This window comes from Saccostrea cucullata, unplaced genomic scaffold, assembly GCF_032062105.1.
Source record: "Saccostrea cucullata isolate Sc308-1 unplaced genomic scaffold, CSIRO_AGI_Scuc_v1 ctg144, whole genome shotgun sequence".
Lineage (NCBI taxonomy): Eukaryota > Metazoa > Mollusca > Bivalvia > Ostreida > Ostreidae > Saccostrea > Saccostrea cuccullata.
In genome coordinates this window covers 314,614-342,313 of record NW_026930936.1, presented here as the reverse complement: position 1 = coordinate 342,313, position 27,700 = coordinate 314,614, and the positions used below count along the sequence as shown (strand labels likewise).

General features: G+C 35.1%; 3 protein-coding genes and 1 pseudogene across 3 annotated transcripts; 2 read left to right on the top strand and 2 right to left on the bottom strand.

Moving 5' to 3' along the window:
- The first annotated feature begins 3,100 nt into the window (after positions 1–3,100).
- Positions 3,101–7,087, top strand: LOC134230655 (uncharacterized protein K02A2.6-like). The gene has a single exon (XM_062712488.1). It carries the CDS (start codon positions 3,101–3,103, stop codon positions 7,085–7,087), a length of 3,987 nt encoding a protein of 1,328 aa, XP_062568472.1.
- A 3,503-nt stretch (positions 7,088–10,590) lies between these two features.
- Positions 10,591–13,887, bottom strand: LOC134230671 (perlucin-like). Its single transcript, XM_062712508.1, has 5 exons — positions 13,803–13,887; positions 13,292–13,401; positions 11,741–11,837; positions 11,129–11,345; positions 10,591–10,689 (listed from the first exon to the last, which is right to left on the bottom strand). Exons 1-5 carry the CDS (start codon positions 13,840–13,842, stop codon positions 10,662–10,664), a joined length of 492 nt encoding a protein of 163 aa, XP_062568492.1. The 5' UTR covers positions 13,843–13,887; the 3' UTR covers positions 10,591–10,661.
- A 2,445-nt stretch (positions 13,888–16,332) lies between these two features.
- On the top strand, positions 16,333–17,164 carry LOC134230654 (neuronal acetylcholine receptor subunit alpha-6-like; annotated as a pseudogene).
- Positions 17,165–18,136: 972 nt separating this feature from the next.
- Positions 18,137–23,790, bottom strand: LOC134230653 (uncharacterized). Its single transcript, XM_062712486.1, has 2 exons — positions 19,736–23,790; positions 18,137–19,502 (listed from the first exon to the last, which is right to left on the bottom strand). The coding sequence occupies exons 1-2, from the start codon at positions 23,788–23,790 to the stop codon at positions 18,137–18,139; spliced, it is 5,421 nt and encodes a 1,806-aa protein (XP_062568470.1).
- Between the last annotated feature and the right edge of the window lie 3,910 nt (positions 23,791–27,700).

The following is a 27,700-nucleotide window of genomic DNA, read 5'->3' as shown; positions in this document are numbered from 1 at the left end:
TTCGTAAATCGTATGGTCGTTGTAATGACTTTGTAAGTAAATGTAACCTTTCTTTGGGTCCTATTTCGACTGGCTTGTTTCATATCAATTGTAAGGCCTTTGTTTTTTTCACTGTAAATTGACAACGGAAAGTACCTAATCAATTCATAACGCTCACGTTGGTTGTAACCGGTCACCAGGGGAGGCGTACTCCTTCCAGGTACATGTTGCATCCTCTTGAATTTCCAGGGGTCCGTGTTTAAAAGCCTGACATAAACACGGACCAAAAAAAATTCCCAGAAATCAGGTCAGTATTGAAAAGTTTAAATATAAAAGTGGTTCGGGGGCTTTTAACGAATTTTAATTTACCCTTTCTATGGTTGTTTTTGAATTAATGAAAAAGGTACGGGTTCAATACAGATCCTGCCTTGTTTTTTTTTTTTAAATGAACATAATGTAAAAAAAAATTAAAACTCGTGTTTTCTGAATCTTTGATATTCCATGTATAAAGATCATACAAATAGTTATTCTCTCATGCATAAATATCATACAAATATACAAATCATTATTTTTTCATGACCTTCTCAATGCTAATTGGGATGTCATAAACTTGCGCATTTTCACGTTTTATTCTTAATAAATTGTAGAAGACATCAATTCTTAATGGAATTTTCTTTTACTTAATATTGTCTAAAGGCATCACTCACAAAGATTTTGAGATATGTGATTTTTCAAAGAGTTTTGAACACCATAAAGTGTACAACAGCTGTGGAGATTATTTTCTCAAGAAAAATAACCCTTGAAATGAGTAATTTTGAGACTACTTATCTTAAAAATAGAGAAATGCATCTTATTAATGACGTCATCTTTGCAGAATAGTACTCCTTCATGCCATATGTTTTTTTTCTGATTTGTAACAATCATATTCTTTACTAATGTGTAAGCCAGTTTCAAAACTTTTTGAAAGCAGTAAAGTTTAATGACACAATGAAGCTTGTATAACCGTACCTTTTTCTTTTATTGACATACCTTTTATGTTCCTTGGTATAACTATGTCTCTCTTTATTGTGCCCTTTATTCTCCTACTTGGTCGTGAATTAAAAAAAAATATACATTACCTTTTTGATGCTTTTATATATTTATGACCAATCATGGCTTTGTAATTCTTGTGAAGAATTTTAAAGACTTTTCCTATCTATCCCAATGTAAAACTTTGATCACCCATTGTGGTCCTACTTTAAGCCAGGAAATCATGATTTAAACAGACTTGTATGTACACTACCTTAGGATGCTTCCATAAAACTATGACCAATCGTGGATTTGCCGTTCTTGAGAAGAAGATTTTTTAAGATATTTTTGATTTTAAACTTTGTCCCCCTTTGGGGACCCACTCTATACTCGGGGTCATGATTTGAACAAATTTGATTCTGTACTACCACATGGTGCTTCCAAATGAGTTTCATATTTCCTGGCCCAGTGGCTGTATGAAAGAAGATTTTTAAAAGATGCCATTATTTTTCACTATTTCATACTCATCTCCCCTCTGAAAAAGGTTTGGCCATTCCTTTGCATAAACTTGAATCCCCCATACCCAAAGGTTCTTTGTTGTAAGTTAGGTTAAAATTGAATCTGTGGTTTAGGAGAAGAAGAAAAAAAATATGAAAACTTAACGACAAAGTTTACAAACAGATTTTGATCAGCGTAAACATTTGATTAAATAGCAAGAAAATGGATTATTACCTGCACCAAGGATAAAAACTGAAGCGATTGCGAGAATCATATCAAATCTGCACTAAAAAAAATAACTGGTAAAAGTCACGAAGGAGACTAGTAAATTTGTATGTACTGTCCTTTAAACCACTCAAAAGTATATTTATTAGGTATTGAGTAAATTTACTAGATAACATTAGTAAATCTAGAATTTATGTGTAACTTTCACTGGATTATCTGATATTTTTATGACCCCAGCTCCACGAGACACACTCTACTCACTGTCGTAGCCAGTAAACAGAATGATTACTAATCACGACGAACCCTTTACTATACATATTACTTAAATCAACTAGGTATTTCTTTCAGTGTGTGTGTCTTATCTTTATGTACATAAACATTTAACAAATGTATCATTAAGTTAACGACAAGGCTTGGAGGGATGTTGACTAGAGTTCTTGAAAACAGAATGAATAAAAGGATGAAATATCAATAATCACCTCATAAATCTCCAGAGGCGTAATAAAAGCATGTGCAGGGCCAGCTTTATTGTTACCCATTCTCATTGAAATTAATGAAAAATAATCTATTTCAGAGAATATATGTGGAAGTTGTCATCAAGAATTTAATTGCAAAGGTTTAAAGGTTTCTAGAGATGTCGCTTGGAAACGAAAGTGTTACAGACAGACAGAAATACAGCCGAACGGAGTGACGGACAGAAGGATAGAAGGGAAAAAGGGAATAATGGTATAAATCAAATTGCAAAAACTCAAAAAAGCTTCCTGAGATATCACCCGGAAATGAGAGTTTTACACACACAAAATGTATGAATTAACGTCCTTGATCTTAAACCTTTTGATCTCAAAAAGGGGTCTTCTTAAAGCCATAGGGAGGTGTGGTATAGAATATCATTGCAAAAGCTGAAAGGTTTCTCAAGATATCGCGCGGAAACAAACGTGTTAAAAATAGACCAAATCATTTAATTTATGACCTTGACCTTTGATCTTTTGACCTTGTAATACAATTGTCTTTTGTACGAATTATCTAATTTTTTATGTTGTGGAACTCTCCTTGTTGGGGAGATAATAAATTAGTAATCAGCTTGGCTGCATGGTTGTGACATCTATTACATGGTGTCAGAAAGCTGGGGATATCGCCTAAAGAGAACGCCATCGACGCTTGATAATAGCGAAAACACGTCCATGAACATTTGGGGATCTTTATTTTAACGAGAAACGGAACGTCATGTCTACACAGTCTCTTAGAACTTTGCCAGAATTTAACCCTAGTGACCCTAACACGACTGCACAGGAATGGGATGCTTATAAGCGTTCATTTTTTATACATCTTGACGCGCTTGGTCTTGATGATAAACCGGGAAAACGCAAGGTAGGAGGTTTAATTAGCTAACATGGGACGTGAGGCGATAAAGATTTACGATTCATTTACATGGGCACCGGAAGTTGAAGCTGATGAACAGGCGGGTATTCAGGCTGTTCCGGCGGAGAACAAACATGATTTAACCACAGTTTTTCGAAAGTTTGACAGACATTACGGTGTACATAATTACAGAAACATTAAAAGACAGGAATTTCTGAACACTAAACGAGGCAACAAAACCATTATGGATTACATATCTGAACTTAAGAAAAAGGCAGAGTTCTGTGAATATGGAGATCAGCGTGAAGGATTTATTTGTGACATGATCATAAATGGTGTGAATGACAGAAAGTGTACAGAAAAACTTATGGAAATTTCGGCAGCAGAACTGACTTTGGAGAAAGTTATTCAGACATGCAGACAAGTGGAACTCACGAAAGCTCATCTTGATACACTCACAGAAAATCCGACAGTCAACTATGTTAGCACCTCCAAGCCAAAGCAGAAATCGGGTTATCAAGGAAAGTACCCCTATTGTGAAAAGTGCACGAAGCATCATGCTTTTCGACAGTGCCCAGCATTCAACAAACCTTGTAATGAGTGTGGCTTAAAAGGACACTTTAAAGCATCACCACTGTGTAAAGGACGTTCTCGTCAATATCAACAAAATCGAGGAAATTCACGCCGTGGACGTGGTTGGAGATCTGGACGTGGCCATGAAACTAGCAGACCCCCACAACGTCATAGTGTGCACTATTCTGCCTGTCAGGAACCAGATCCGGATGTCTGTGACATTTTTGATCAGAGCTTGGTACAGCAGTGCTACACCGCATTTATGGAGGAATCATTTGAAAGTGTTCATGCAGTGTCTAGTGCTGATGGTGATTGGACTGTTACTTTTGAGATACAAGGATCACCGTTTCCATTGGAATTGGAAATCGACAGTGGAGCGAGATGTAGCATAATTTCCAAGGCAATAGCTCAACAATTTACCTCGATTGCTTCAGTTCATGAAAGTGGCACAGTTATCAATGGTGTGTGTGGCAACCCGACAAAAGTGTATGGTGAAATAACATTACCTTGTAAATATGGAACAATGTTGCGAAATGTAACCTTCAAGATTATGGACACACCGAAACACATCAGCCTGTTAGGGAGACCTGACTGTCTACACTTTGGTCTGATTATGCGAGTGAACACAGTGAACAGTGTTAGTATATCCACAAATGAGCTTATTCAAGAATACTCGGATGTGGTCGGAGACAGTATTGGCTGCTTACCAGGGGAATATGACATCAAAGTGGATGATTCAGTGGAACCTGTTATTCATGCTCCAAGACCATTACCAGTGGCAATGTGTGATGATGTGAAAAAAGAACTTGACCATCTAATGAAGTGTAACATCATTGCACCTGTAACAGAGCCAACCAGTTGGGTGAGCAGCATGGTATGTGTCCGCAAGAAGAATGGACGAGTTAGGATATGCTTAGATCCTACTGATCTGAACAAAGCAGTGCTACGTGAACATTTCCCTATGAACACTATAGAAGATATAGTCACCAGAGTACATGGAAGCCAGATATTTTCTACATTGGATGCAAACATGGGATACTTCCAGATCAAACTCTCCAAGAAGAGTTCACTTCTTACTACGTTTAACACGCCTTTTGGCCGATATCGTTACTTACGCATGCCGATGGGCCTCAAGTGTGCAGCAGAAGTATTTCAACGAGAAATGATCAACCACTTTGGGAGTATAGATGGAGTCGAAGTGGTTATGGACGACATCCTGATACATGGCCGTGATGAACATGAACACAACAGTCGTTTGCGTAGTGTACTTGAACGTGCCAAGTCCATCAACTTGAAACTGAACAGAGCCAAATGTATTCTAGCTAAGAGTGAAGTCAACTACGTGGGTCATTTATTGACTGGTGAGGGACTGAAGCCTACCCCTGAACGAGTTCGAGCAATAACAGAGATGAGGGACCCGGAAAATCATGCAGAGCTGGAAACGGTTCTGGGCATGCTTGCCTATGTTGCAAAGTTTATTCCAAATCTCAGTGACCTGAATGCACCTCTCAGAGCTCTTAAGACTAGTGATCACTGGAATTGGACTTCCGAAGCAAAGGAGTCATTTGAGAATGTGAAAAAAGCACTTTCCTCAACTAAAGTTCTCAGATATTTTGATACCAATCAACCGGTAACTCTAAGCGTAGATGCGTCTATGAAGGGACTAGGAGCAGCAATTATTCAACAGAGTGGAGTTGTTGCATACGCCTCAAGAGCCCTTACCCCTGCAGAACAGCGTTATGCACAAATAGAAAAAGAAATGCTTGCGGTAGTGTTTGGCTGCGAAAAATTCCACAAGCTTCTGTATGGCAAAAGTGATGTAACAATTGAATCTGATCACAAACCTCTAGAAACTATTATGCGCAAGCCGATACCTTCTGCACCGATGCGTATTCAGAAGATGATGCTGAAACTTCAGCCATATGAGTTTCGTCTTGTCTATGTGAAAGGAAAAGATCTAGGACTTGCGGATTGTCTTAGTCGTCTACCTCTAGAAGATACTTGTCAGTCAATGGATGATGAAATGATGGTTTTCAAAACAGATACATTGACGAGCAGCAAGCATGATGTGATTGCAGAAGCTACCAAACGCGATGATCAGCTGCAAATGTTGAAGAAGGTCATTAGTGACGGATGGCCTGACAGAAGAGCTGATGCGCCATTAGAGGTTTTACAGTTTTGGGACTTCAGAGATGAACTCTCAACATATAATGGTGTGATTTACCGAGGAGAACGCATTGTAATTCCAGTAGAGCTGAGACCATCTACATTGAAAACTATTCACAGCTCGCACATGGGGATGCTGAAATGCAAACAACGAGCAAGAGAACTGGTTTATTGGCCTGGAATGAATAAGCAGATAGAGGACGTGGTGAGCCGTTGCAGCACATGTCTACTTCATCAAAACAGACCCCAGAAGGAGCCTATGATGATACACCCCTTACCTTCCTTACCATGGAGCAAGGTAGCCACGGATCTGTTTGAATTAGATGGCTTTCACTACTTAATTATGGTGGATTACTATTCTAACTTCATCGAAGTGGCATCACTAAAACATGACACCACTTCAAGGAATGTTATCAAGCACCTGAAAGAAAACATTGCCAGATATGGCATCATTGACACTTTGATCAGCGACAATGGTCCTCAGTACACTAGTGCTGAATTCAAGTCTTTTGTTGCTAGCTATGGGATTGAACATGTGACCTCTTCACCTTTATATGCACAGTCCAATGGTCTGGCTGAAAAGTCTGTGCAAACAGTGAAGAACTTGCTAAACAAATGCCGCGAATCAGGAGATGATGTGTACCTAGCCCTTTTAGATTTAAGGAACACTCCTCGGGATGAGCAGATAGGATCACCTATGCAGAGATTGATGGGTCGACGAGCAAAAACGCTACTCCCCATAAGTGATAGTCTGAGGAAACCAACAACCATCAAACCAGAAGCTGTTTCATCGAAGCTGATGGAGTATCGTCAGAAGCAGAAGTTTTACTATGATCATGGGGCAAAAGAGCGTGCCGAATGTCAGCCCGGTGACACCCTTCGTATTCATAGTCCGGATGGATGGAAGCCGGCCGAGTTCGTCAGAAAGTCAGGTGAACCTCGTTCTTATGTTGTGAAGGCAGGAAGTGGTCGACTTTACCGTAGAAACAACAGTATGCTTCTCAAGACCAAGGAAGAGCCGCATGTGATTTCAACCCAAGAGTGTGACATACCACCCGTGAATATTCCATTGTGGGCGCGACCGAAAACTGAAATAACAAAAACATGCGTTGTACCGAAGCAATCTGCTTCCCCTCCAAGTAAACCGACCGTTGACAGTGAACAGATCCAGAGAACAAGATCGGGACGAGAGATAAAGAAACCGAAGTATCTGGAAAATTATATTTTGACTACCAAAATTGTGTTTAGTGATGTTGCACATGCTACTGTGGCTTTCTGAGATGTTTAATGAACATATGTGAAATCTCAATTGGCACATGTATTATTGGTTTCATTACTTGTTCTTTTAATATTTGATCTGTTTAATAAGCATAATTACTAAAAATGTGTTAGGTCAAGGAATTTGAAAAATTCAGGCAATGTATGTTCTGTGAAATTCAATTCTAACTGATAAGATTGTGTATTAGATTTTTTTATTTAAACAAAAGAGGATGTAATAGAATTGTCTTTTGTACGAATTATCTAATTTTTTATGTTGTGGAACTCTCCTGGTTGGGGAGATAATAAATTAGTAATCAGCGTGGCTGCATGGTTGTTACATCTATTACAGACCTCAAAATCAATAAGGTTATAGGGAGTTACTGTATTAAATTTCAACGCAAAAGCTCAAAGGTTCTCGAGATATCGCGTGGAAACGAAAGCGTTACAGACAGACAGAACTACAGATGGACGGACAGACGTACAGGCTGACGGAAATTAATATCCCCCATTTTCAGCAGGGAACAACTAATAAAAAAATTAAAAAATGAAAATTTTGTTTTCCCGGTTGTCTGTTCTTCTGTTTGTTTAGCTGTCTAGCTTTCTGTTTTAAACACTATTCCCACAGGATATCTCAAGAAGAAGTCTACTCATTTGCAATGAATTTTTATGCCCCGAACTTCCTAAGGCTTAAAGGAAACCTTCTGTTGGAGTCAGAAGTGTAAAGGTAAAGCTATGAACTATGGAGATAACGAACGGTATTCAAGATCAAAACTCAATAAAACTATACAAAGTAGGAGAAGAGCAAACACAGACCTCCAAAACATCAGAGGTGCGATCAGTTGCCGTGGAGGAGTGAGCATCCCATGCTGACCGGTCACACCTGCAGTGTCGTCAATTCGGTGCATAAATGATGGACTAACAATTAGTATGAAAAACGTCAGTCAGCACTTTACTCAATGATAAATTGTATTTGCTGACAGTGTCATTGTATCGATCAAGACTGTTGATAATCCTGTTTCATAAACTTCTATGTCAATAATTTACTTCTTTTTAGAAATTTTGTATACGTAAAGCATGCTCATACGTATCGAATCATCTGAGATATTTAAACTATGTATGCAGGTAATGAAAGTATATTGCTGCATAAGTAAGGAAAGTTGACGATTGTAAAGTTCAAGTCATTACGTTTATCATAGAGCTTATATGTAGTAATGCCATTAACTTCTTTTTCAGGAAAAATATCCAAATATGAAACAAATGTGTCAGGCTCTGTGGTATCTTTTATCTCAAGCTCACCAGGACATATCGTTTAGACATAAGAATGGAAGTTACTATTGTTAATTGACGATACGTAATCTATATATCTAAGTGTCGAGTTAAAAGGCATAGCAATTGTTCTTCTTTTCAGGTATAGGATTTTGGACAAATTCTGCTTCAAATGAATAAATTTCTGCTAGGAAATTTATTTAATAAACTTACCCCTTACCTATTCTTCTTATCATATTAAGTACTTCATAATTCTTGCTATTGACGGATCTTATTGTTACTGTAGAGTAAAATCAGGGCCCAGGATCATGAAACAAACTTAGACTTAAATCAAATTTTCAATCACCTATGAAATATTCATTAATTCAGGAATTTAGTTAGAAATTTGCAGATAACAACTCTTTGAGAAGCAATATTGAAAAATATTTAAATTTTGGTCTTCTTGACCTTTACAAAATTTTATAATAAAATAAAGATTTTGAATTAAGCTTAAGATGTTTCATGATCCCGGGGCCAGGATTTCTTTTTAAAATCCTACATAAATTTTCATGAAGAAACATCTTTGACATTATGAAATTTTGCCAAGGTGTTATCAATAATCGATAATCATTTTGATTCCTATTCTGATTCAATTGCAGATATATTTTTTGAGCTCGAGGTTGTGAAATTGCAAAAAAAATAATAAACACTGAAGACATTTCGCCATATTCTTATTTAGAAATGACATACATTTGCAGTGAGAGAAAAATATAAACAAATGCTAATTTTATTATCTATAATTTATTCTTTAGAAAAATGTTTTACACTGTACCTTGCAATGCAAGGTACAGTGTATTATCGAAAAAAATTTTAAATGTCGAGTGAACTGTGCTCTGGAGACTAAGAGATTAAAAAGCAAAATACTGCATCCTCATAATTTTTTAACATTTTTTCTCAATATATATAGCATAATTTTTTTTAAGTAACCAATAATTTCTATTGATCCATTCAAACTGAAAACCCGAAACCCCCACAAATCCTAAACCTTTACAATTAAATCTGTTTTAAACAGTAATTTGTACAATGCTTCCTCGGAACAATGTCCTTGTATTACAGGCTAACGTTGTATAATACACTTAATACTGGTTTGAATAAACTTAAATATATATACTGTAAACCAACTTTTATTCGCGACGACTTTATTTCGCAATTTACCGGGGATAAACTAGTTCGAGACGATAAATTTTCGCAATCAAGCCCATTTTGGATCTGTTTTATGAGGCTGATAGACTTTAAAGGACGGTTCACGGTGAGAAATATTCGCGATGACGATGCTCTCGCGAACCTCGCGAAAATTTCTCGCACGCGAATTAAAGTTAGTTAAGAGTATCGTAAGTCGTACTAACGGGAAACTAAGTCAAAAATACAATAAAATAGGTCGTTCATTCTAGACCATAAGTCATAATAACGAGATACTAGTAGTTACTATAAGTCGCTGTAACGAGACACTTAGTCGTTACAATGAAATATTTAGTCGTATGTTTGAGATAGTAGATCGTTATAATGAGATACTTAGTCGTAATAACGAGATAGTTATTCGTAATAACGAGATAATTAGTCGTAAAAGGGAGATGGTACGTGATAATAAAGAGATGGTACGTAATAATAACGGGATAGACATTCAAAATAACGAAATACTCATTCTAATTAAAATTAGACCTTTCATCTCGCTCTTTGTAAATTGATTTGTCGCTCGTTTCCCGCGACAAATCAATTTACAAAGAGCGAGATGAAAGGTCTAATTTTAATTAGATTGTCACAGCAGAGAAGCTGATTGGTTGGTCCAAAGGTCACCAGAACGTGACCTGAACTGGCTTGCGTTAGATCCTTTCATGAGCGACATCCTTTCATGAGCGACAAATCAATTTACAAAGAGCGAGATGAAAGGTCTAATTTTAATTAGATTGCGAAATACTAAGTCGTAATAACGAGATACTTAGTCGTTATAACGAGATACTAAGTCGATGTTCGAAATAATGACTCAAAATAACAGTAAACCATAATAACGAGATAGTAAGTCGTAATAACGAGATAGTAAGTCGTAATAACGAGACAGTAAGGTGTAATTACGAGATACTAAGTCGTTACAACAATATACTTAATCGTTGGCATACAGCTAACACAAATACTCCACGAAAATAAAGTCGACTAGTTTTACTTTTTATTAAAAAAATCTCTAGGCATGGCTAATTTCTATAGTATTAGTAAGAAAGTGACTGCTTTTTCCATATTTTATTAAGAGCAAGAAAATGTACAACTGATGTACAGCTGATGGCCTCTCTGCTCATTTATCCCACTAGCATACCTACATTCATTCTGCAAGGAAGGTATAGCAAAAATAAAGGTTTATTGGTTCATTCTCTGTTTCTTCACCATAAAAAGCTGCTAATTTCTCACATTTAGAAACTATAAAACTCAAATTTTACAGATATTAATAATATCGATTGGCTGATGGACATGGACCCTGACTGACACTAATTAATTTTTCTCAGTACTTATAGTTGAAAATTTGCTATTCATACTGTAAAATATTTGAAATACAGACTTCCATTAATGTATTTCCGAGGTTTTCATTATTATTTTTCGAATCAAAGGTTATGCCTCATTCAAAATTTTAAAAAGAAAAACAATTGAATGATTTTCTATTTTTAAGCAATTGTCTGGAATATGGGTAATGACAGATTACGTGATAATTTAATTCATAAACCCGTACAAAAATGTCATAAAAAATTAAAGTTCGATGAGAAATTCTTACTCTTGCTCGCAGATAAAATTGTTTGCCGCATTGCAGTGGAAATCATTCCAGAGAAATCCCATAAGTGCATGCATATGTACACAGTCCTCGGAGCGTTGATCGCGAGTGTTATCGGGCTGACCGGGAAACCAGTGGGTATACGTTGGAACTGTCTGAGTCGATGACCACACCCATTTCCCCTCTCGCTGGATATCAGACAATCCAATCCAATAATTACCTAAAATAAGCATTTACATCTCAGTCTAGATACATGTATCAGTAAAATAAGAATTTACATAGATAGATATAGAAATGTCAATCTGTTGTAGTTCCTTTTCGGCATTCCTCAGGAGTTGTGATTAGAATTATTTTTCATAATAGTGTAGTTATCCGCATATGAAGAATATATAAAGACATAGATTTTTTTTTTTGTTATCTGTGAAGGTTCTAAGTACGAAAGAAAGAATTCCAGGGCATATGCATTTGTCAGATTGTCAAACCATTGAATGTCTATAAAATATGAATATTATTTTTTTTTTACTTAACTAAAAAATTTAAAAATATTTTCCAAATAATGTTCGTTATCTCTATGAATTTCTGCATTAGACAAAGTCTACTTTATATTGTTTTTACCTGTTACTCTTCTATGTGACAATTGCGAACGTAAAAAGTCGTCTTCGCTTCTTGTTTCAATTTCCACCAACTTTGCATTGAGACTATTACAGTAAAACTAAAAAAAGGAAACAAGAAAAAAACACAATAATATTAACGTTTGTTTCAGTTACCTTATTGTAAACTCGGAACAATATACATGTATTTTATAACAGGAAGTAGAATATTAGAACTAAGGAAAAAATGTTATTGAACAAAATGATAGTATTGCTTCATACCATTAACCGTTAGCATCGTCAATGAAATATATGGAGAACGGTTTTCAAGTATTTAATCGTGTTTTTTAACAAATTGAAAATAAGTTATGCTGCAATATTCTATATGGATATAGACCAATAACATGTATTCATATATGAAATGTAGGGAGAAAAAGAACCATATTCAAGCTCAAAAATGCATTAAACAACGCGAAATTGGAACAAACACGGACCTCCAAAACATTAGAAATGTAATCAGGTGTCATCTAGAAGGGAGCATCTCCTGCAGACCAGTCATAACCGTCATGTATCTTTGTTATAATCGAGAAATCACGGAAAATCCGTCGATTATTCATTTTGTATATAATAGGCCTAACAATGAGCACTAAAAACACCAGTCAATATTTGACTTAATGATAGATTGAATTTGCTGACAAGGTCATGGTATCGACCATAGAACCTACGAAATTTTGACTTTAAACGAGACTGCTGATATTCCTGTTTCAGCAACTTGTTTTCAACAATACACCTTGATTAGAAATTTTTCATACGTAGAGCATGCTCTCGCGTATAGAATTACCAGTAATTGAGAGATTTTGTTTTTCTTTTAAATACTTTTTTTCGGTAAATTTTTACATAAAATAGATTTTAATGCTGTTTTAATGTTGAATAAAAAAAAACAAATGAACCTCTAGATAACTTGAGGAACACAAGAAATAACTATTGAATCAGATGCAAGCTAAAAAATTGAAATTGTCAGTTTGCCTTTCTAAGTTTAGATCGAAAATGAGAAAATATAAAGAGAACTTTTCCTTACTTATGTAGCAGTATACCTTCATCACCTCCATACGGAGTTAACACATCTCAGTTGGTTAGATTAGCAAGAGCATGCTCTATGTATGAACAATTTATTGAAAAACAAGTTAATGAATCAAGAATTTTAGCAGGCTCGTTTAAAGTCATCATTTCGTAAGTTCTATGGTCGATACAATGACCTTGTCAGCAAATACAATTTATCATTGAGTCAAATGCTGTCTGACGTTTTTCATACTAATTAGTAGTCCATTATTTATACACTAAATTCACGACGGATTTTTCCGTTATTTCCCGAGCACACGGCGGGTGTGACCGGTCGGCAGGGATGCTCATTCCTCCATGGCACCTGATTCCACCTTTGATGTTTTGGGGGTCCGTGTTTGTTCTGCTCCTATTTTGTTTTGTTTAATGGACTTTTGATCTTGAATTTTGTTCGTTAACTTCATATGTTTCATCTAAAGGAGAATGTCCACTCTAAGGTACTATAAAGTAGTCTTGCCATAGCCACCATCCAATCTTCTGTGTCGTCAGTGACAAACAGGTAACAGGACGATCCATGGTGTACCCAACCAGAAGGACACAGATCAGACCCAGCTGTTACCAAGGTAACTGAATAACACAAAACAAAGGTTTAAAAAAATCAAAGATTAATATTACATTCAACCCTAAGGTGCCCAAAACTACTGTATCGTAAGTGACATGCACGTCACATAAAAATCTATGAAGTATCCACATCAGTGATCAATCTGGATTGTTATCATGGTATCTTATCAACGTGGATAGATGGATTATTTCAACATTTTTAAGAAACATGTAAATTAGCATATCATTTTAAAATTTAATTCTGAACTAAAAACAAACAAATGTATAAGATGATTGAATTATTTTTTTCAAATTTATTTTTGAATAGACTTTCAACAAGTTCAGGTATATAAAGATTTTTTTTATTTTTATATTGCAAATGTTTAAGTCATATTTTTTTTTTTTTAAATAAACATTTATAATATTACCTGCACCAAGGAGAGTAATTGCAGTAAAATAGACACTCATTCTGTATTGGACCCGTGTGTCTTATCTTTTTCCTACATAAACTCTGAACTGGTGCACTATAAAGATAACATTTATGACCAGGAAACATAAACGAGAGTTATTGAAATATAATAAATGCTATACACAGCCTTCAGAGGATGAGGGATAAAATTTATTAAGTTGCCAGTGCAGCCTTTCTTTCACTGTAAATGTATCCTCAAATTCCTGACACCTTTATATATTAACACAAAAACAGTGCTTATTGGGTTTTTTTTTTCATTTTATTAAATAACACAAAAAACATGGGGTAAAAAAAAATTGCCTCGAATTTATTCAACATCTTGTTTGCATTATTTATTAAATGTTCATTTATTTCGATTCATCTTAGATATAGATTCACATTGTTTGTCAAATTAAAAAATTAAATCTCCTACTTAGAAAGGGAGCTATGGTATAAACTGGATTATAATTTGTAAAATGAAATGCCAGTTCCTATAAAAAAAACAATTAGATAATGAATTTTACAAACACAGACAAAGTTTTTTCCTGCTTTGTCAACAGGGACTAGTACAAATTTATTGTGTAATCTACCTAAATCTTGTTTCACTTCTGAATTATTAAACACAAAATGATACACGGTTTTCACATTGCCCCTTAATCCTTTGATGAGAGATTTTAACATACTTCTGATACATTTAATCCATTTTTACGAAGTGTCAACGTCTTTTTTTCATGTCTGGCCTATTGTCTGGCGTAATCTTCCACAGAATCCATAATATTAATGAAAATATGACGCCAGGAAAAAAGATCGGAGTTCCCAAAATGTTTGCCATATTAAAGAAGTGACCTAATAATCTCGTTATTGTTTTATATTTACGTCACCATGAATAGCGTTTCAGCAGAACTACGTTACATCGTATATGGTGATGAAGAACATGAACAGAAAGGAAGATTATGTCTCAGATATTCGATATCCAGGTCCTGTTAAGTTTTCTTGTAATTAAAAATTTTGGAAGCGATTGTCCATGTATATTTGTAGGTAATACAAGGTGTACTAATTTTTAACTTGAAATAATATGGAATACAAGACTGTACTTTTGATTCATTGATTGATTGTATACTGTTTAACGTCCCTCTCCAGAATATCTCAGTGATATGAAGACGTCACCATTGCCGGTGAAGGGCTGCAAATTTAGGCCTATGCTCGGCACTTACGGCCTTTGAGCAGGGAGGGATCTTTATCGTGCCACACCTGCTGTGACACAGAGCCTCGGTTTATACGGTTTCATCCGAAGGACCGCCCCATTTAGTCGCCTTTTACGAGAAGCAAGGGGGTACTGAGGACCTATTCTAACCCGGATCCCCACGGGAAGTACCATTTTGTGATCAATAATATTATTTATATTAACGAGGCTGGGGTGTGGCAGCCATTTTCAGACCATTTCTGTCTCCTTTAAAGGAAGAGCTCCATATAAAGATATAGAAAATGATCGAATTTTAAATCTAAAATTTTTTAAATATTTCTTGCCAAATGATAGTTGACAGCTTAAGATATCATATCTAAAAAAATAAGTTAAATCTGGTGGTTAATTTGTGATTAATTTGTTGACCCCCCAGCCTCCTTAACCGCGAAAACTCCTTGTTGCCATCAATATAACGATAAGGGTGACAGGCAGGGCATGAATAAGGAACCATCAAAATCTTGTAAGCATTTTTGAAAGGAGCTACAACATATAAAAATACAAATGCATGGATTGTTTTTTTAATTTTGATTATATTTAATGGTTTTTTTGTTGTTGTTTTTTTTCTTTTTGGTTCCTGAAAGGAAACCACGCTAGTTATTGCCATATAAGTAATGTTTTTTGAATTGAATGAAATTTCAATTTCAACTCAAAAAGCTAATATTTTATTTTGGGAACATAACGACTAACGATGCTAAATATTGATAGCTTTTTCGTAATCTAATTTTTATTTCCGCTGTGGTTATTTTCGTAATTTCTCAGTTTTGCTTAATCAGTGAAATATTTGCTGGTTACTTTTATTTATAAACTTACTTCTGCATTATAAAATGTAGTCTTAATGAAATAAAAATGAGAAGACGTAATATGAGGTATGTGATTTGAGATAAATCGTTAATATAAATGTATGACTTATTAATCTAAATTTAAATTCTGTTTAAAGGATGTTATGACAATTTGCGTTGGTTTAAGTATATCTTATGTAAAGAAAATTAGTAGGACTCGTTGTAGTGTACTAGAGTAAGATTAATTGAACCGTAATTGCGGAAATCTCCGTGATCGGCAGTGACATTTTAAAAAAGAACTTTTGTGGAATATCAAAAAAAGCAAAGTACAAATTTTTAATTAATAATTGGTACATCAACTGGTAAGTGTTACAAAGATCCAAGGACAAAAAGACATGCATTGGATTCATGTTACATGTCTGTTTCAAACAATGTCGATATGTGTTGCATCGAATCTTACGCAGGTTGAAAAGCTGTACACGGCTTTAATGACAGGTTATAACAGGTACGTTCGTCCGTTAGAAACGCTAACGTCTCCGGTGATTATAAATGTGTCTTTTACACTTGTTGGTATAAAGGATTTTGATGAAGTCAATGGAATGTTTTCTGTGACGGGGGCTTTCTTCGTCAGATGGAGAGACTCTCGCTTAACATGGAACTCTTCCTCTTACGCTGATGTACAAACAATGGACTTTCCAGAAAGAAAAGTTTGGATACCGAGTCTTAGTCTGCTTAATCCGTATATTAAAGTTGAGCGTATTGCGAAGGGGAACTTTCCGGTGAGGTTCTCTTCTGATTGCAGGGCGCTGTGGAGCCCAGGCGACGTTCTCTCCAGCAGGTGCGATGTAGATGTTACCAAATACCCTTTTGATACTCAGACCTGTCGAATGCTCTTCGGATGTTGGGGATATCCTTCGTATTTTTTATCTGTTTTGTTGTGATCGTCGAAATTGCTTTATATCATAAAGATTCTGAAAAGTCCCAACTTTTATACTACTCATGAATATTTTTGTATTTATAATACCGCTGGAGAGTGGTGAAAGACTTTCTTTTGCAGTTACTGTGCTTTTGGCAGTAGCTGTATTTTTGACTATAGTGGAAAATAATTTGCCGCCAACTTCAGAACCTGTTTCACTTCTGTCTTATTTTGTTCTTTCCGATCTAGTAATGAGTACTTTTATCTGTTTTGTTGTGATCGTCGAAATTGCTCTACATCATAAAGATTCTGAAAAGTCGCCAATGCCGAAGATTTGGGCAACTATTGTTAAATGTACATGTTATCGAAAAAAAAGTTTCAACCAAAACAGAGAACGAGGATGATTTTGCTGATGACGTTGATGACCTTGAAGTGACGTGGAAAATGTTGACTCTATGCATTGATACAATTATGCTTTGTTTTTGTACTTTATTTGTAATTCTTTCAAGTATTCTCTTTTTTGCCCTTACTCTGAACTAGATCAATACACATTTTTAAATAATACATACTCAGTATCCAACCATTAAAGACTGTGGAAATGTAAAAAAAAAAAATGAATGACAGTTTCTAAAAGATTAAAATCTTAAAACTGTTTGCAAAAAAATATTACAAGCGCATGTCATTGAAAAACTTAATTAAATCTTTCTTTGTTAATAAAATAAAATTAGACATGGGTTTTAATGTATGAAACATTTGGAGATAACAAACTGTATTCAAGATCTTTGTTGCATAATTTGTGGAAGAATTTTTAATGATTACCAATGGTTGACATGGATTTAAGACAAAGGATTATATCTCAGTAACAATTAAGGAATGCTTTTTAAGTTTTGTTTGAGTTATTAGTGTGTGAATCACACAGACTTTTCACGAAGTGCGCTAATTCACACTAAACTTAAAAAAAAAACATTCCTTATATTTGTGGCAAATCACAATCACACGGAAATCTTCTTTTTATAATTTATTATGACGATTAAAGGCAAAACAAATCCACAAGGGTTAACAATCACAATACCACATTGGCTAAGATGATCAGATGGTTTCTGATATGTATTCAATATTTCTTCAATGTAAACACAATATAAAATCGATAATAATTTAAGATCACAAAAACTCTCATATATATAGTATTGAAGAAACTTCTGGAAATAGAAACTTCTATAAAATTCTAGGTAATTATATTCAAACATATTCTACAGACTTCTTGAGAATGCATTCATGAAACATATAGAACATTCTAGATTATACATGTACATCATTAAATTTCTACATTTATAATTGCAACAGTTCGCAACACTCCCAAGACCAAGGAAAGTCAATCATGAATTTAATTGTTCTTTCATCAGTTTTGTTGCTCTTTCAGCGGCCTGTCTTTTTACTCTAGGCAACGGAGGAATAACATCAACTGCTGGCTTTTCCTTCGTCATATCACTATCACCATGGTCAGATTCATCGGTGCATTCTATAGGATAAAGTAAATTTAACGGTCGGTTTAATGTTCTTTTGTTAGGTAACATTACCTTTCCGGACCTGCATTGTCCATCTTGACTCTTTGTCAAATCGCAAATTCTTCCAATCTTCCAGCTTCCTCTAGGGAGATCTTCTTTGATGAGAACAACATCACCAATTCTTACCGGCCTGTTATCTTGAATTCTTTTCCCTTTTAATTTATAGGATGTTCTTTCTCTTAGACTTAAAAGATACTCATCTCTCCATGTCTTCCAGAATGTATCTAAAAGTCGTTGACCTTTCTTCCAAATTGTCAATAAAGTGTTTACAGAACTTGCAACGGGTACATAGTCTGGGTCCATGGGATCAAAATTTTCACTATCTTGAAGTCCTATTTTTGGATTCAAAGTGAGGAAATGCGCTGGAGTAAGGGTGATGTTTGAATTAATATCGTCTCCAATATAGACTAAGGGTCTCGAATTCACGACTGCTTCAGCTTCTGCAAGCATCGTTCTCATTTGCTCATTTGTTAAACAGAGTTTTCCTATAGTTTTTCTTAAGCATCGTTTGACAACACCAACCAGACGTTCATAAAATCCTCCCATCCATGGTGCCAGTTCCACAATAAATTGCCACTGAATCTCTTCATTTGCAATATAACTTTGGACATCATTATCAGACGTAACCTTTTCCCAACTTTTATCCAAAACCAGGCTTGCAAGTTTAAATTGAGCACCATTATCAGAGATAATTTGTTTTGGCTTGCCCCAACGCGCAATAAATCTCCTTAGTCCTAGGAGAAACTGTTCTGTGGACATGTCCTGCATGAGTTCAAGATGTATGGCCCTTACTACCAAGCAGGTAAATAGACAGACCCATACCTTTTTATTGCCAGTTTCTGTTTTGATGAAGATTGGTCCAAAGTAATCCACTCCCGTGTACGTAAATGGTGCTGATTCACTCACACGTTTCTTTGGTAGTGGAGGCATCAGTGGCATCTTGTATGGACCACCCTCAAACCGCTTACAGATTGTGCATTTATGAAGTATTCTTTTTACTTCTGCTCTTCCCTGCGGAATCCAGTAGTCTTGACGAACCAATGACAGTGTTTGGGAGACTCCAACATGAAATGATTTTTTGTGGATGTAATCAATAATCAGTCCCGTCACATGGTTCTTTCTTGGAAGGAGGATAGGAGATCTTGCACCTTCTGTCAGCTGAGCATGCTTTTTGAACCTATGAATAAAATTTTCATGAGTCTTCCAATGCATCTGATAATCCCTTCCTGATCCAATACAAGTCCTAATTGACTAATTAAATTATTTCTCTTATTTTCCTTGAGTGAGGTTTTGACATCACCATAGTTTTGAGTCTGGATATTCTTGATTATAAGAATTTTAGCATTCTGTAGTTCTGAGTAAGTTAGATGGTTCCATGGCATTGGAATTTTCTTCACTCTTTTGATAAACCTAAGAGTCCATGCTAAAACTCGAGTAAGGTTTATAAATGATGAAAAATTTTGGTAGTCAATGATGTTTGGATATCCAGTTGATTCAGAATCTGAGTTGTTATTTCTTCCGTTAGGACTCTCCCCAGCCACCAGTTTTGCTTCATAAACTATCTTTGGAGTCTTGCATTCTGATTCTATGACACTCTGCATTTCTTTACAGGTTTGTTGACTGTTCCATGAAGGCCAATTGTCTTTCCTTTTAATTAACCATTCTGGACCATTCCACCATTGTTCAAATTCTTGAAGAGTTTTAACTGCTGTTCCTCTGCTTGCAATATCAGCTGGATTATCCTTTGTAGACACATATTGAAAAGTGATATCTTTGTTGTTTCTGATTTCTTTTACTCTGTTTTCCACAAAAGTTTTAAGAGGTTTCTTCATTCTTATCCAATGTAATACACATTGGGAATCGGTCCAAAGGATCTTTTCTGTGACAGGTAACTTCAGTTGTTGTTCAACAAAGTTAATGCAGCGGACTCCAATGACAACAGCCAATAGTTCCAATCTAGGCAGTGTTATTTTCTTGAGTGGCACTAACCGAGTTTTTGAAAACAACAGGTTGACAGTACTTCTTTCTTTTTTGCTCTGGTGTAAATAGATCGCACAGGCGTACGCTTTAGTTGATGCATCACAAAAGCACATTAATTTGTATGTCACTGTACCAGTGAGTCCTATAAAACGAGGAATAGGGCAATTGGGAATATCATCCAGGTCTGCGGATATATTTTCCCAGCGCTGAATGTCTTCTTTGGTCAGTTCTTCATCCCACTCTTTCTTTTGGTTCCATAATGTTTGTAGAAACAACTTTGTTCTCAAAGTAACTGGGGTGAAGAATCCAAGTGGATCAAAAACAGAAGCAATTCTTTGAAGGACTTTCCTCTTGGTGATAGGTGGAATATGAGTTTCATCTTTTGGACTGTTTATGAATAGGGAGTCCTCAGAAAGTTTCCAAGACAAACCAAGAATTTTTATGGTTTCTCTGTTTGCTTGATCAGCTTGAGGAATACACTGGCTAAATTCTGTGGAGTTAGATGCCCAGTCTCGTAAATTCATTGACATGGTACTGAAGATCTCTTTGGCATCTGTATATAGTTTCCTAGCCTCTGAGACGGACTCTACACCAGTGATAACATTATCCACGTAAATATTGCTTCTTATGTTTTCAGCTGTTGCAGTGTTGTAGTTTCCAAGATGGTAATCTAAAGTTGCAGCTAATAGAAAAGGGCTTGATATAACTCCAAATGGAACTCTCGTAAATCTATATACTTGAATATTGTTCTCTGTGGATGGAGTTTCAATATCCTTTAACCAAAAAAATCTTGTCACATCTCTGTCCTTTCCTTGTAATTCAATCTGTAGAAATGCCTTTTCTATGTCAGCAATAATTGCAATCCTTTTCATTCTAAATCTCATCAACAGTCCACACAAATCATTTAGCATCACTGGTCCTCTGTAAAGACACTCGTTAAGGCTGTTACACTCTGGTTTGACCTTTGCCGATGCATCATAGACGATCCGTACTTTTGTGGTAGGCTTTGTTGGATCAATGACAGCATGATGGGGTATGTAGTGTTTGATACTATTCTTCACTTCACTGCTCTTTGTCAACTTTTCAATTATGCCTTGCTTGCACTGGTCCTGAATTATTCCATCATATTGGTGAAGCAGCTCAGGGTTCTTTTTTAATTTTTGAAGTAGAGATTTCAACCTTCCAAAAGCAAGTTCTCTGTTCTCTGGGAGTTCAGGTTGCTCATCCTTCCAGGGCCAAGTGACTTGATATCTACCATTGACTAGTTTTATTGTGTCGTTCAAGTTTTTTAAAGCCTTGTCATCATCTGATGAATGGGGCTGATCCTTGATTCCAATAGTTTCCAAGTTCCAGTACTCGTCTAGTGATGGCTTCAAGGGCAAACATTCATCGACAGACGAATGAAGACAATATTCCGTTGTTAGATTGTTTCCATTTACAATCAGCATTTGGTGTAAATTATCTCTGGATACCTCAAAGTTAGCTTGTGTTCTTCCAGTGAGAATCCATCCTACCTTTGATGAGAGCAAGTAAAGTCCATGGTCAACTTCAATTTTTTCTGATGATACCAAATCAAGATAATAGTCATTCCCAATAAGGATGTCTATGGTTGAATTCTCTGTAGTTTTTGGTAAGGTATCTGCAAACTGTAGATGTTTCCATTGGCACTGTACCTTTTCAATGATGTTAGGTGATAACGGTCTTCTGTGTATTGGTCCGGTTATTTGAGGCACAACATTTGCTTCAATTCTCATATAGTGTCCATCCTTCAGTTTAATTCTTAAAGATACATTTGGAGTTTTTACTATTTTTGGTTTCGTGGATCCAAAGGTGACAAGTGATATTTCCTCTGTTCTTTTTCTTTTCAAATTCAATTTTGAAGCTAATTCCTCGGTAACATACGTTCTTTGAGATCCAGAGTCCATGAGAATTCTGATTGTTTCAAATCTCGATCCAATCAGATCTGATGCATCAATTTTTGCAGTTTGCATTAGGACCATACTTCCTGATGACAGTAGGCTGTTTTCTCGAACATTGTTAACTGTTTCTGAGTCACATAGTTCGGATGTTTCAACAAAGTGTGAGGTTTCTCTCAAAGGCAGCATTTTCTTGTTGCAGAGACTTCGGTGATGTTTCTTTGTCTGATGGCAATGGAAACATGGTTTGTCGACTTTGCAGTCTTTGCTAAGATGACCTGGCCTAAGACAAATGTAACATCTTCCCTTAATCTTCTGTTTTCTGTCTTCAACTGTCCTGAATTCTTGGCATTCGTCACTCCAGTGATTTTGTTCACAGAAGATACAAATGGGATACTTTCTTCGAATTTTGTTTCTTCTTGGAGATTCTTTAAATGATGTTGTTAAGGCTTCCGCAGATGTATGTTTTCTTTCATGTTCATATAGCATTCCAGGTGATGGGGGTTTTCTAGCAGGTTGTTCTTCATGACCGGCTAGGTTTTCCATATCTGTAGACTCTCTGGCTGCTATGTAGTTATCAAGAAACATTCTCAGCTTTTGCACAGTCCACTTCTCTTTCTTTCCTTTCTGTATTTCTAATTGTAATCTGGCTTCTTTTGGTAACTTCGTTATAATCATGGAAACAAAGACATCCTGGTTTACGTCCTGTTCCAATGCTTCTAGGCTGCGCATATGCTTTTCTAAATCATCAAATAGTCTACGGAGACTGGAAGTATTATTGAGTGCAGGCTTAATGTTTATAAGGTCCACGTAATGTTTGTTAATTACAGACTGCACATCTCCGAATCGTTCCTTCAATATGGAGAGAGCTACATCATAATTTTCACGGGAGAGCATGAGGCCGGAAATAGCAGATTGTGCCTTTCCTTCCATTTTACTTTTCAAGTAGTTGAACTTCTCAATATTGGAAAGCCTTGTGTTTTTGTGTACGGAAGCTTCAAAGGAGTCCCAGAACTCTTTCCACTTTAACTTGTCTCCGTTGAATGAAGGGAGCTCAAACTTTGGTAGTTTAACTACTGGAGTCTCTTTGCAAATCTTCTCCTTTCTGTGCAGTTCCTGAATCTGGAGTTCTTGGAAATGCATCAGTTGTTCCTGCATTTTTGTCTGCAAATCTATCATGTGGTCGATTCGTGGGTCATTTGGTGCTTCACTTTTCATATATGGAATGTCCACTTGTTCCAGTCTTTTTTCCAATAGTAGAAGTTCTTCTGAGCGCTCTGTAACATCTGTGAGCAATTCAAACAACTTCTCACTATCTTCTGTAAATTTTTCAATTTCAGACTCATTGTCTTGTTTTGATTCCAAGGCAATGGAAAGTTCTTTCATCGATTCTTCTAATTTAGCACCAAAGTCATTTAACCGTCTCAAGGAAGATTGAATCTGCCTTATCCTGGTTGTCAAATCCTCTTCTTCAGCTTCTGAAGAAAGAAATGTCTTACTTTTGATCATTTCCTTCAGCAGTAGATTCTTGTACCTTGTACAAAGTCCTTTCAAGTATGAGGTTGACATCTTCTTCTTTTCCGTGATAACTTCTTGATTTCAGGCTCCAATTCCCGGGTTCCGGCACCAAACAATGTGGCAAATCACAATCACACGGAAATCTTCTTTTTATAATTTATTATGACGATTAAAGGCAAAACAAATCCACAAGGGTTAACAATCACAATACCACATTGGCTAAGATGATCAGATGGTTTCTGATATGTATTCAATATTTCTTCAATGTAAACACAATATAAAATCGATAATAATTTAAGATCACAAAAACTCTCATATATATAGTATTGAAGAAACTTCTGGAAATAGAAACTTCTATAAAATTCTAGGTAATTATATTCAAACATATTCTACAGACTTCTTGAGAATGCATTCATGAAACATATAGAACATTCTAGATTATACATGTACATCATTAAATTTCTACATTTATAATTGCAACAGTTCGCAACAATATTTACATTTTACATATTTGGAAGCAACTAAATAAACTCAATATTTGAATTCCTTGCAGCCCTATATCGTTGCATTTTTACTAACGTCGCTGCAACCTCATCTTAACGTCACATTAACACACGTTTCTCCGTATAAATTTATTCGCGGAAGTAAACACGAAAATGATATTCAAATCAATTTCACAGTTGGCATTGCAGAAAAACACTGCGAATGTAAATATTAAGATTTAATCTGTTACTTTTTTAACGATGCACATTTTATATAATTCATGAGCAATTTGATAAAGAACTGCTTTACAGTGAAATAATAGGGTTTAATGTTTCATGTAAGAGATCTTATTGGTAAAGCGAGTCCTTGATAACGACAAAATGAAGTTTTGCTTTGGTTTTTATCAATAATAACTTCATTGTATAGTTTTATCAGTGGTGGTGACCATGTACGTTTTTGAATTCTTTACTTCATTTAATACTCTGGGAAGCCTTAAGTGATATTCTTTCATGCAAAAACAAAAATATATGATATTCTAAAGTATAAGTAAGTACCTTTTAATAAACTATACTAGCATTTTAAAGATATTGTTAGCTGAATCTGTGAAAGTTATTTCATTATCTATTTGAGGAAATGAAAACATATTTAAACTCATGCATGATCAAAACTTCTTTTTTAAAAAAAACTTTCAAGTTTCTCTTGATAAAGGAGATCTTGTACATGTAGATCTACAGTATTCATATTTCATTTAGGTAATTTGTGTTTTCTTTTAATTAAGAGAGAAAAACAGACATAAATTAAGGATAACAGAAAAAACAATATGATTCTCGTGAAAGAGAGGGAAAGAAGGAAAGAAAGACATTATATATCTTTATCTCAAGAAACTGGGCTTTTGTAAAATATTATTGCAATAGGAAAATAGACAACTGATGATAAATATCATTTGAGGAAATAAAAATACCTCAATTGAATAACTGTTGTGAATATTCATTTAATTTATTTAATGTTCCTGTCAAAAGAATTGTTATGAAATTTAATTATTAATTTGACAATAATATTTTAATAAGTGTCGAAAAAACTTAATTTAAATCACTTTTTAATTTTGACAATAATGAATACAAAAAAGAATGATAAAACTGCCAGTATTTAAGAAGACAACATTCTGTAAAAAAGTATTATAAACGTGTACTACAAAGGAAAATATTTTGGTGACTCATTTTGGCAGATAACAGCATGATATCTATTCAGAAAAAAGAGGTGATCGTGAAATCAAATAAATATGCACATCTGATGAGAGTTATGTATTATTAAATATTATTTCTATGCCCAGATAATTCATCACCAATTTAAAAAAAGTGACTTCAACGAGAAATGAGACGATTTTGTCATTTAGCTATCTGTCCTGCTCCTCGCTAATCTTAAATCTATCATTAGAATGTCTTAGTAATACGAGGGTTGTCCCGTAAAATCGTGGACAAAGCGTTTTTCTCGAAAAGTAATGGGTGCACTAAGCTGAAAATTTCAGTAAATGTTTATTTATCATATTTAAGTGCATAATAATTTTTTTGATAAAATATAGGCAAAAATAAAGATTTTATTATGCTTGAATGTGCACGAGGTATTGTCCTACGGCGCACGGTCAAAAAACCAAGGTTTTATTAAAGAATACACAAGTTTGAATTCAAAGTAAAAGTTTTAAATACATTAGTTATGGATTAAAATTATCCTAATTCAATTCCACAATCAATTTTGTAGTCTTTGTAAAAATTTTAAGGCAATTGCTTAATTTTTGGCAGTTTCTCGAGCATTCGAAATGGAAAAGTGGTAAACACAACACACGAAAATTGGCGACGTTTTATCACGTTACGGCGCACCGGAGAACAGTTCAGTTTTATTTCGATGTTATAATGACATCTTTAGAGACTTGAAATGACCATAGAAGAAAAAAAAGATTATAAAAATATCACCATACCTTAAGTCTACAAATGAAATAGAAGTTTTCTTAGCGAAGTTCTTTTTGATCGAGTCCCTGGGGAGTACAAAACATACGGACAAACTCCTAATGTAACAGCAAAAGACGCTATCACAGTAGACCGCCGATATGTGATTATCTGTTACTTTGTAGTTGAATGATGGCGAGAATATTGTCCGTAACTTACTAATAAATCTTCAGAAGATCGCATGAGGGTGCCAATTGATTCTTCGGCTGTTTATGGAAACTAAAGAATGTGTATCAATGAAATTCCTAAATTTAAGTCGGACTCATCCAACTTCATTTTCAGCAAAGATAAAACGTGACGCTGTTTTAGACACTTTGACGTTATAATCCATGCGCCGTAAGGTGATACAATACATGGCATAAAATCTCATAATTTGTTTATTTATGCATATATTTATCTGAAATTTGCTGTGTATATTACTAAAATATGTACTAAATAATAGTGAAAATTTCAGAACGCAGTGATGTTTATTTTTCACACTAGACAACTTGTCCACGATTTTACGGGACAACCCTCGTACATGTAGTTACATATGCCCTCCTCTTGACCCCGGATCCCTTCTCACTTCCTCCCCGTAAACTGCATTAACAATCGTATCCTTTAATACAAAAACCGCCCAAACTAAATATATTATATTCACATATGTAGCGCCAGCACTGTTTAACCTTGAACATATGAATCTTAGAATAAAGTTATCATGTAATCAATAATATAATGCAATTGACCTGAAATTTTGTACCTGTTCTCTTAGCCCTAATTTTGTTAGGGAATTCTATTTACAGATTATATATTCGTATAAGAAAAAATGACTAGATGCAAAACAGAACAGAAAACATGCGTGAATATTTTTTTCCTTGCAACATTAAGAAAATTAAGAATGTTAAAGCAAATTCAGGTGACCGGATATCTATGGAAGTTGAATTATTTATTTTATTTCGTACTCGTATATATTTTAATGTGATTTTCTTTTCAAGCAAAGAGAATAGATCGTTTTCAAAAAGGAAGGAGGTATCACATAATGGGCAGGGTTAGGGTTAATTTAGTTTATTATATACCATCACTTAGACCCCTGATCCCACCGCTGATATTTTGGAGGTCCATGTTTGCTCTGCTCCTATTTTGTATTGTTTTATGGACTTTTGATCTTGAATACTGTTCGTTATCGCCGTATGTTTCATAAGACATATACATTGATTGACTTCCTTTACTTATGCAGCACTTGCATACGGGTTTTTATATTTCAGTTGATTCGATCATGTATGCTCTATCTATGAACAATTCTTAAAATGATGTTATTGACAATCAAATTATTAGCAGTTTCGTTTAAAGTTATCATTTCGTAAGTTCTATCGTCTATACAGTGACCTTGTCAGCAAATACAATTTATCATTAATTCAAATGCTGACTGATGTTTTTCATACTATAATTATTAGACCATGCATTATATGCACACTGAATTGTCGACGGATTTTTCCGTT

What these genes read in the sequence shown, in the direction of transcription:
- LOC134230655 (XM_062712488.1), top strand. Translation starts at nt 3,101, where the DNA reads ATGGGACGTGAGGCGATAAAGATTTACGATTCATTTACATGGGCACCG.
- LOC134230671 (XM_062712508.1), bottom strand. Translation starts at nt 13,842, where the DNA reads ATGAGTGTCTATTTTACTGCAATTACTCTCCTTGGTGCAG. An exon ending in AATTACTCTCCTTGGTGCAG is followed by an intron (nt 13,402 to 13,802) that starts GTAATATTATAA and finishes TGTGTTATTCAG; the next exon opens with TTACCTTGGTAACAGCTGGG. An exon ending in AATTTTATCTGCGAGCAAGA is followed by an intron (nt 10,690 to 11,128) that starts GTAAGAATTTCT and finishes CCTTCCTTGCAG; the next exon opens with AATGAATGTAGGTATGCTAG.
- LOC134230653 (XM_062712486.1), bottom strand. Translation starts at nt 23,790, where the DNA reads ATGTCAACCTCATACTTGAAAGGACTTTGTACAAGGTACAAGAATCTA. An exon ending in GTTTTAGCATGGACTCTTAG is followed by an intron (nt 19,503 to 19,735) that starts GTTTATCAAAAG and finishes TTTTATTCATAG; the next exon opens with GTTCAAAAAGCATGCTCAGC.